The following is a 10,245-nucleotide window of genomic DNA, read 5'->3' on the forward strand; positions in this document are numbered from 1 at the left end:
ATAAGAGATGAGCATAAATATAGTACAAAGAAAGAATTTTGAAACCGCAGGCTAAAGATTCCCAAAAAAAACAGTCAAAAGACTGACATGGCAATTTTTAATGGCAGAAGATTCACTTTTAAATAATTTGCTACTAAGACGCTGCATGCTTCTCTAAAGCCTTTATGGATCATATTAAATCTAACGTTTTAAATGTCGGAATATAGAATCAACTTTCGGCTTTCATACAAGATACAAGTGAAATGAATAAATTTTGGAAGTCTACCTACATAGGCATGTCACCAATGAAAGCGTCACCAAAAGCTTCAGCATATTGAATTGGTTTGTAAAGAACTGTTGCAGTCAAACACAACTCGTAGCCTTTTATACTCTTATTTGTCTCGATGTCTTGTTTGTTTGGCTCAAACAAAGTAATCGAGCAAAATTCTCGACTGCAAATTCATGTTGCATATTTTTTTTGTATTACATTGTTGGTGTTGGGAAATGCGTGACTTTTCCCATTTCATTGGAATCAATATTTTGAGTCAAATATTTTCTCCAGTATCGATTTTCAATCAACCTAATTAAATAGACATGAAATTAATTCGCATATAATTGGATTTTAAATATCTGCTGATACTCTTAAGAATAGAAACGATGTATAACTAAAAAATTTATTTGAAAATTTTAACAAAACTGTCTAAACAAAATAATTGAAAGGTTCAAAAATATGTCAGTCAGGTCAAAGTTCATTTTTCTTTGACAATAACCATTGATGTCTATCAACTACGAAATCGCTTGACGCTCTCAAATATTGAAAGTCACCGTCCTCAAGAGCCTCACGACGCTCTACTATTCGATTAGCCCGGGCCACATTGCTTTTTAATAGACTGGATGGCACTGATAAGTGGCCCGGTGTTAATTGGCCGACTCGACATGGTAGCAAATCCGTGCCATTAGATCCAGTCCCTTTTTAAAGAAAAGCAAACAGAAAACCATGACCAATATAGACCAGTTTCTTTTTTCAAATTTAGGAGGTATTTTCATATTTTTATTATAGTCTCATAAACTTTGATGGGGTTTTAATATTTTAGTTAACTTATAATTTTTAAAACAAAATGAAAAAATTCAAGATTGCCGTATTCTCCAGTCTACTTTACTGGACTCAGCGCCAGCAAAATCATCAGAAAGCAAAGTTCAGTCAGAAGTAGACTCTAGTCTACTATTTGATACGCTTACTTATCCGTTAAAAATCAAATTTCCCTTGAAAATCGAGTTAAAGAGCGTCAACTTAACTCCTCTATCGTTCATTAACCAAAAGATCTTTCCGTACGGATCTCACGTGTATCCAAATCTCCAAAGTACATTCACCAACAGTGAAAGAAATAAGCTACTGAATGGTGCAAACAGTGTTATTGCTTTTGAAGGTGTTGGTGGCTCGTCTCCAAAGAAAGACGATCGTGTTGTGGCCAAAAGTTCTGTTGAATTTGAACCACTGCATTCTTTGTTGCACGATTTGTTACATATTGATCGGATATATTCACTTTTGTTGCACAACCCGTGTGTTGCGAGCTCTGTGCAACATGGGTTCATGTCTAAACATGTATTGTTTCCTACTCCCCTGGTAGTCGATGTCGTCGTTGGAAGGGCAGTTGCAGTCGATTGGACGGCCGTTGTTGGAGTAGATATGGTCGTTGTTGTCTCAGGAGGAGTTGTTTGTGTAATGACGGCCCGTGTAGAAGAAACAATGGTAGTTATTGTCGTCTTTGTTTGGATGGTCGTAGTTGCCGTAGGAATTACTTTCGTTGTAGGGAGACTTCTTCCTGTCGTATAGGACGTTGTTGTATTATTTGACATGGTTGTGGTTAAAGAGGAAACCGTTGAAGACATTGGAGGATTCTCGCTAGTGTGGCAGAAGCCACAACTTTTCTGACAATACTGTTGAGTCCTAAACTGTCCACACATGCTTGTAATAAACTCACAGCCGAACATATGATCTGCACATGGACAGCTGTAAAATTTGTTCAATTGTCGAACGTCCGTGTCGGTCATTTCAAATCCTCCGAGAGATTCTGAGGCGTTGGATTTCGATGAGATCGTCATTTTGCTTTCGTTGACCGCGAAGATGTAACTGAAAAAGAATTCCCATATTTTTTGAAATTTAACCACAGAACCACACCTCCTAGGTTTATTAGAAAGAGATCAGTTATATCTTTGTTTGACTTTTTCTTTACTCTTTACTCGTCAATAAATGATGTCAATGAAGTCAAGACAATATTCAATGATTCTGATAGTTTCACTTTCGGTCATGATTATAAGTCATACAAAGGTATTCCAATAATTTGGTAAAAATAGAAAAATTTGGCAATTTTCCGTTAGTTTATCTTACTTTGAGTAATGCATGAGAGATTTTGTGTCGTAGTGTTCATCTAAATGTGATGCTTCACCCAACCCATACTTCTCGAAATTGTGTTCTTTTCCTAAAAAATCAAAGTATACAATTCTTGAAACCATCAGAATCATGAACTCTTGCTTGTTGCATATTGCAATAAACGGAATAAAGTAATCCTGGGATTGCTTGCTGACCAGCCACCAGATTCCTCAGAAAATTAACGGATCCAGTGAGACTTGAAATTATAACCACTTTAAGGTCCCGAAGAAACGTCTCCCCCCTGTTTATTTATTTTTGAAAATAATTTCATCTATCACAAGCTGAATTGCTCTTAAAAAAACCTGGTTTGAGCTTATAATAATTACTTTTTTTTTTTTTTTTTTTTTTTTTTTTTGGAGGGGGGGGGGTTTAGAGAAACTATTTCCGACCTCCTCGTTTATTAGATTTTGAAAAGATTTCGGACCCTATTTGGGACCTTAAAGTATACAAACTGCGTTTATTTGCTCCGTTTGACTCATTGGAATTCTGCGAACTTTTGTTCACTTGATTGAGAAAGGGTGTTGTTTTGAAGAAGCGCGTTGTAAATCAATTGTATGGAAAGTTCAATGGGAAGCTTGCTCATACCTTACACATTACTTTTTCCAAACCTGACATTCTCATTCTCACCTTTGATAATATTATCCCAGTGCACGGTAACAAAATAATCTCTTTCTAGTCTCGATTGTTCATGAAAGAAACCAAGGGCGTGCAATAATTCGTGTTGAATAATCGAATCTGAAAGACAATTGTCTCCGAGAGATAACGTCTGGTTCGAGCCACGTCGACCAATGGATGAATAACACCTGGAGAAAAAGACATTGTTTTATCGGTTTTATTTTAAAAAATATTTGCTTTTCTTTTAATCCAGTATTTTAGACGACTAACTCGGACAAATTGAAAAATAGGCAAAAAATAATGGAAGGTATAAATTAGGGCCGATAAGGTATCTGGTATTATCCCGTTACAATGATCGTATTATTATAGTTACCCATATTAATGTGTTAGACGGATTATAATTTATAAACGACTCCAGTCTACTTTTCTTTCAAAAGACCCTAAACTTTGACTGAGACATAGATGAACGTGTGACGGGGTGTGACGACATAATAAGCAGATATTCAGTAGGTAAAAGTTGGTTATTGAGATTTATTAACCCGAGGTGATGTAATATTCAACGAGGCGAAGCCGAGTTGAATATTTATCACCGAGGGTTAATAAATCCAATAACCAACGTAAACCTATTGATTTAAAGTCATTCAATTGTTCACGAAATTCACAATTGAACTCTTTTATTGTCTCTCTTTAATAGCAACAAAATAAAAGTGACAAAAAATCAAGTTTCGAAAAAAAGTTTGAAAAAAAAATTCTACTGTGGTATAATACCGTGGTATATCAGGAATTATTCAATGGCTGTTTTTGCCTACGGGTATATAATAATAAAAAATATTTCACTGATCTCATTTGGGCTATCAAAATTCATCAATTAAATCAGACTGTGTGTTTACTTACTGTGTACCGTTGACGATTTTGATGTAATCTTTCTCGTCAGTTCTTTCAATAAATTGAACACAACTGACTTTTTGAATTTCATCCATGGACGATCTCACCCAAAATTTACTGAACTCGGCTGAATAGAATGAATAATGAGTGTCAGAAAAATGAATATCCTCTGGAAAGTTTCTCAGGGAATCGAGCGCAAGAAAGATACTTGGATCGCCTGAATCCTGGAAGAAACCGGAAAACTTGATATGAAATCCTATCTTGTAAATAGTATTAAAGTATAAACTCGACCCCAAAAGTGGTAGAAGTGGTGAATACGGTTCCTTACAGTATACGGCCCCCAAAACGGAGACGGCCCCCAAAACGGAGGATTTCATTGAAATGAAGATTCTGACTTGTAGATTTATCAGAATTAAACGATTTTTGTTTATTTTGAAAGAATGATGGGTATACTTAAAAATGAGCATGTTTTTGCTGGTTTGAGACAGATTCAAAATAAAATATTTGCGTCTAAAGGAAATATTTTAGCACCAAAATTAGATTAAAATTGCATATAACTCACTCTAGCTCCTTGGATATTGAAAATAAGTTATGAAAACGGGGTATAGAAAACTTGCTACACCTAATGCCGTTCAGAAAATGCAAATACATCTGTGACTTTAGAGGCTGGGTAAAAGATATAGCATCTTGAAGGTCAACCAGTATTTTGGAGCCCTAGAATCAGCATTGACAAAACCGAAAATTCTAAATATGAGAAAAAGCAAAAAATCTTGGAATTCTACTCCTCCCACCTTGATGAGTTAATAGTTTATAACAAAAAATTAACATTATATATAAGATTTTTCGTTTGAATCAGCAAAAAACCGGCAAATTCTGTCATTTTTTTTGCAAATATAGGAGAAAAATATCTTTAAAGCTTAATATTTTTCAGTTTGAGTTAAGCTTTTTTTTCTAAAATTTTCACAGCTTATTCCATACATAAATGGAACTATTTCAAAAAGAGATTTGTTCTCAAAAAACTTGATTAAGACGTTGTTAAATCAAAAATTGTCATTTTGAAAATTTCTAAATTTTCAGTTTGGACTTTTGCAATATCAAAAATCTTGAAATATTTCATAAAAATCATAAATTTTACATCCATCGGGTCGTAAATTTAAGGGAAAACACAAATATGTTCATAGTTTTTCCCCCTATTACCACTGGGCTTAATAATTTGATTTTAACTACACCTCCGTTTTGGGGGCCCCAAACCTGCATTTTGACAACCAGGGATACACTGTAAAAATTTTATCAAATAAATTTATGCCCAAAACCCTCTAAATCATATTTCAAAACTATGGTCAAAATTTTGTATTCATATCTTAAAGATATCTCGAGAAATCGCTAAAATTTCAAACCTCCGTTTTGGGGGCCATTAGAAAAAAGCTACCTATCTTTAAGCGATTGAAAAATATTGTTGAAATTGAAAATTTTGAAAAAGAACTTCCAGGAAATAAAGTAGAGATGTTAAAGGTTTTCATGCAGCAAAAATGTTTGTAAAATCTCTTTTCCTCTAGATTTGAGAGAAACTTCAAATTTGATCGCCGTTTTGGGGGCCACATACTGTATGTTCTTATTTTGTTATTCATAACCAATGCCATAAAAAGCTTCAATTCACCATAGAACTTTAATAAACTTTTAATTAAGTTTCTTGAATTCACGTCTAATTCGGCTGGAAGAGATAAAAATAATGAAGTCTGAACTCGACACCAAAACTTACGATAATCATCAGCAAATACGTAAGGAACCTTCCCATTTGGCCATGCATATGGTCCAGTGATGACGTCACGTCGTTGTCGTCCTGGTGACGTTATTTTGCGATTGATAATTTCATCGATTGCGGGAGACTTGACAATATCATCTTCGAAAAGGTCTTCAGAATCTATAAGACAAAGGACACCTATTAATGTATTAATCTATACACCGTTGGGAAGGTATTTCCAAGGAGAATAGTCCAACTTTAGCTGCCTTCCAAAGTAATTCAAGTAATTTCCAGTAATTCAACGTAGAAATAAACAGTCCACTCGATTAGATTATCTTAAGTGTATTAATTTTGGTGTGTACTTAATTTGTTGGTTGGCCAAAATGTGATTTTTGGTGGGTATTTAATTTGGCGGATAGCAGAATTTGTATAATTTAGCTGGGATTTAATTTGGTGTATTTTAGCAAAATCCGCCAAATTCACCAAATTTAATCTCCGCCAAAATCAATACGCTATAAAGGTAAATAAAAAAATCGCATTGTCTGATAACAGGGGTCAAATTTTGTGTTCGTTTGCTTTTCATGTTGATTTTCAACCATCAGGAAAAGACGCACCTTCAGAATTTAAGATGTGTTCATTGTTCCATTGTATTTGATCAAATGCACTTGTGAAATTTCTCTTGTTGATTGCTGGTCTGCAAAATACACCAACTGAAAGCAAATATCAAAAAAACACTTTTTAAAAACTCATTTAAGAAAACAGTGACACTAGATAGGTTTATAATCAGTTTTGGAAAAAAATAGTCCCAAGGAAAGGCACCCCTTAGATTTTTGTAAGGGAATCCTCTTGTCCGATGGATTATTGATATTGCTCGAATACCAATCGAATTTTCAACCATGTCAGGTTGATTGAATCTTAATTCGACCACGTTTGATTTATTCTATAATGCCAATCAAAGTTTCATTGAATCCGATTACCAATATCCTCTTGATTATTAGATCGCATTAATAAGTGTTGTAGAATTGATGAAATACATCTTCAAAAGCTATTTTACCTTTAACAATCATCAAAAACAGCATAAATGTAACCATTTTTAAGATTCTCTACGTCCGGCTCTTCGAAACTGTCAAATATCCATAAATACAAATTGTCATTAAAATCTGTTTCGAATTTAGAAACCTTTTACTTTTTTCACTACTTCCCCCGCTCATGCTCATAAAAATTCTCTCTTAAGAAAGTTCATAGGGTAGAAAACACTACAAAAAGATCTCTCGATAATGAATTCTTTAAGCACGTCATTATATGACAATAAACGTTTGTTGGCATGCTACATAGTGATACAGTTTTTAAATTACTAATTTGATTGTGAGGCTATTTGTATATTGTTACTCTTACCTAGAAGAATTCTAATAAAATTGGTTTCCAAAGCTTAAAACCACCATTTTTGCCTTTTATGGCTAATGGATAATAAATTCATGGGAAGATTGATCTGTTCGGGAAAACGTGAAGATAGGAAAAAAAATTCAACCCCGACAGCTTTCTGATAATCCTTTTCCCAAGAGATTGAAGACTACTTGTAGCATCACTAAATAGAAATTGATGTTTCCAAGTACAGTTTCGTCTGTAACGTTTCACCAACACCCCTCCCCCTTGTCGACCAACAAATTAATTAAAGAATCGTATGGTTGGATAGTATCCGGGGGGGGGGGCAGCAGTGGGTTTTCCAACTGACAGTACACGCGGCGAAAAAATTGGCTTTTAGTATCACACCCTTATGACAAGTAAAATATCGGTCAAACTCATACCCTTGCAGTGCATTTTTCTCAAATTTTCAACTCTTTTAGAGCAAAAGAAATCAGAGTTTTCGTTTTTTCAATTTTTTCTGGACTTGCTAAAATGTCCACTTCTACCCTTGGTCAATTTTCCTGACTCCCCCTTGATAGTATTTACTGTGTCTTTTATCCCTTTAGCAGACGATAGCATCGTTTATTGGAATTAGGAAGATAAATCGATGGGTTTATAGGACTGACAATCAATTTCGTCACAACCTCGTTTTTCTTTTGTTTTTGTTTCACTTCTAGGCTTAGGTGTTTTTAAACCTGTGACGACTGAGATCATGCCTAATGTTCCCTAAGATTTCAGTTGAATTTCTACCAACTGTTATCTTAAAGGAAAATGTGTGATTGAACTTTGATTAACCTTTGCATAAGGAACCAGTATGGGCGACTGTTTACTTGTTAGTGCAATATCCGAAACATTAGATAAAAACAGAAAATAAAAGCTATTAAATCATTATTACTGTGATAATAAAACACGAGGTTGTGATCATTATTTTTCGATAATTTACCCCTAAAATAACGTACAGATACGAGGGAATTAACAAGCTGAAACAAATTTCAACCACAAAGAAACTCATTAGCCTAACCCAACTTTGCGATAATGAGCAAAATAATTTCTGTGCATTTTTTCACGGAAAAGGAACTATCTAGTGGGTGCATCGTCATTTTTATTTAAACAGAATTACTTGAGTCAGAGTGACACACACTTTTAGTTCTAATCACTCAACAAACGAAATGAAATTTATTTTACCTTTCATTTTGGTTAGCTTTGAAGGTAGGTCTTACATTTCACTTTCTCGGTATCAACTGCAATATTGGTCACGATTTAGAGCCAAAGAATAATTACAAAAGTCAATGTTCCGGATACATGAATCAGCCTAATCAGCAAAAAATGAATTATTTTCAGGGCTTTTACTTGTTTTTGATAGGCTGGCGAATAAAAATTAACTCTGGTGAATTCTAGATTCTGGGCCGGCAAATTCTCCGCAAACTCAGTGTATTGTTTAAACTATGTGAGTCTAAGACGAATCACTAACTAAGAAAAAAGCCCAAAGCCGAAAAAAATTCGCAAACGGATTTTTTGCCGAAAAGAGTTTACACTCGGTAGAGTTGCCAGTCTTCTTCGAAACTCTCCCGCCGATTTTTTCCCGTTTACCGCCATAACGCTATACCGCCATATATTCCCGCAAGTTTACTATCACTGTAACGGACGATAACATCGTCTATGTATTGTTTAGCGTGAGTATGGTCTTTGGGCTGCGAACCGAATTTTTAGACCAGCGAATTATAATTTTTTTCATGCTTTGGATCGACAAAAATCGCCTTTCGACGGCCTTAATGAAAATCCCTGTTTTATTTCCCTCCCGTTTAACTTTTTAGTGCTCTCCGTCGTTTTTGGAAAGCCAATCAAAGGAAAGCATAACGGGAAGAATGCATTCGAAGAAATTGAATTTGTCAATACGCATACCAAAGAGCAAATTGGATCGGGTCAGTATTATGTATTTTAAACGTTTTCTTCACTGGTAACACATCTAAAAGGGGTTTGACTTTTGTGACGGAGTGTGTTTCAGTTCGATATTTATTGTGGAGAAATAAAAAAATCTCCGGCTGTCTTTCAGATTACAGATAGATTGATAGGTATATTCAACCAAAAAATTTATTTTTGTTTAGAAAAAGAGCTTTTCGAAGAAGACATTAACTTTGAAAATGACTCTGAAATCGAAAGATTAGCTCATCATAAAATGACGTCACCAGAGCGACAACGACGTGACGTCATCACTGGACCATATGCATGGCCAAATGGGAAGGCTCCTTACGTATTTGCTAATGATTACCGTAAGTCTTTTTAAAACGAGGCTATGGAACATGTCTTATGATACAAAACACACGTGCCATACTAATTGACCCAATTACTCTGTAAAAATCTGACTAGACTATTCGGGCTTGTAGCCTGCGGATTAAACCAACACGAAATTCATATCGAGGTTTTTTCATATTTTTAAGTTACGTAACATCTGTAATTTTGGAAGCAAACGAATCTATGGAGTCAATTCTTTACCCAAATCAAATGTTTGTTTCCATAATGACTGACTTAACAAAACTTGAAAGCTCTATAATCTCTATACTTGATTGACGAATCTTACTCCCCATTCATTCCCCATTCATTCCCCATTTTCCCTCATTTTCAATGGTTTTAATTTTGTTTAGCCTGGTACAGCAAATACTTGGTGAGGTCGTCCATGGATGAAATTCAAAAAGTCAGTTGTGTTCAATTTGTTGAAAGAACCAATGAAAAAGATTACATCAAGATCTTTGATGACAAATTGTAATAAATGCTTTTATGTACTTTAAGCTCGATTTTACTATATTTTTTGCAAGGCCCGGCTGTTTTCTTTATTTTCCAGCTCCACGTAACATATGTTTTTGCGATTCATGTTTAATTTTTTGTAACCTTTAAGATGATAGTATAGGTAGCCGTCCCCCACAAATTAATAGAAATACACAAATCCAATTGCGAGCACAAAAAATGACTTGGGACTTTGTGTTAGGTACTAATAATACGAGCTTTAAAGTCTTGAAGGGTTAAAATGAAAACCTTTGCATTGAATTTTAAACAATGTCTTTTTTCCAGGTGCTATTCATCCATTGGTAAACGGGGCTCGAATCAAACGTTATCTCTGGGAGACAATTGTCTTTCAGACTCGATCATTCAACATGAATTATTTCACGCCCTTGGTTTTTTTCATGAACAATCG

The 10,245-nt window shown here is 34.7% G+C and overlaps 1 protein-coding gene across 1 annotated transcript; it reads right to left on the reverse strand.

The window, feature by feature from the left end:
• Positions 1-1,008: 1,008 nt before the first annotated feature.
• On the reverse strand, positions 1,009-6,899 carry LOC136812246 (zinc metalloproteinase nas-14-like). The gene is made up of 7 exons (XM_067068723.1): positions 6,706-6,899; positions 6,266-6,361; positions 5,670-5,831; positions 3,920-4,037; positions 3,038-3,213; positions 2,369-2,459; positions 1,009-2,110 (listed from the first exon to the last, which is right to left on the reverse strand). The coding sequence occupies exons 1-7, from the start codon at positions 6,740-6,742 to the stop codon at positions 1,318-1,320; spliced, it is 1,473 nt and encodes a 490-aa protein (XP_066924824.1). The 5' UTR covers positions 6,743-6,899; the 3' UTR covers positions 1,009-1,317.
• Between the last annotated feature and the right edge of the window lie 3,346 nt (positions 6,900-10,245).

This window comes from Clytia hemisphaerica, unplaced genomic scaffold (assembly GCF_902728285.1).
Source record: "Clytia hemisphaerica strain Z4C2 unplaced genomic scaffold, Clytia hemisphaerica genome assembly, whole genome shotgun sequence".
Classification (NCBI taxonomy): domain Eukaryota; kingdom Metazoa; phylum Cnidaria; class Hydrozoa; order Leptothecata; family Clytiidae; genus Clytia; species Clytia hemisphaerica.

Coding starts and splice junctions, on each gene's coding strand:
- LOC136812246 (XM_067068723.1), bottom strand. CDS start 6,742: ATGGTTACATTTATGCTGTTTTTGATGATTGTTAAAG. Junction 5,832..6,265: donor ACACATCTTAAATTCTGAAG/GTGCGTCTTTTC, acceptor TTTGTCTTATAG/ATTCTGAAGACCTTTTCGAA. Junction 3,214..3,919: donor AAAATCGTCAACGGTACACA/GTAAGTAAACAC, acceptor CTTTTTCTCCAG/GTGTTATTCATCCATTGGTC.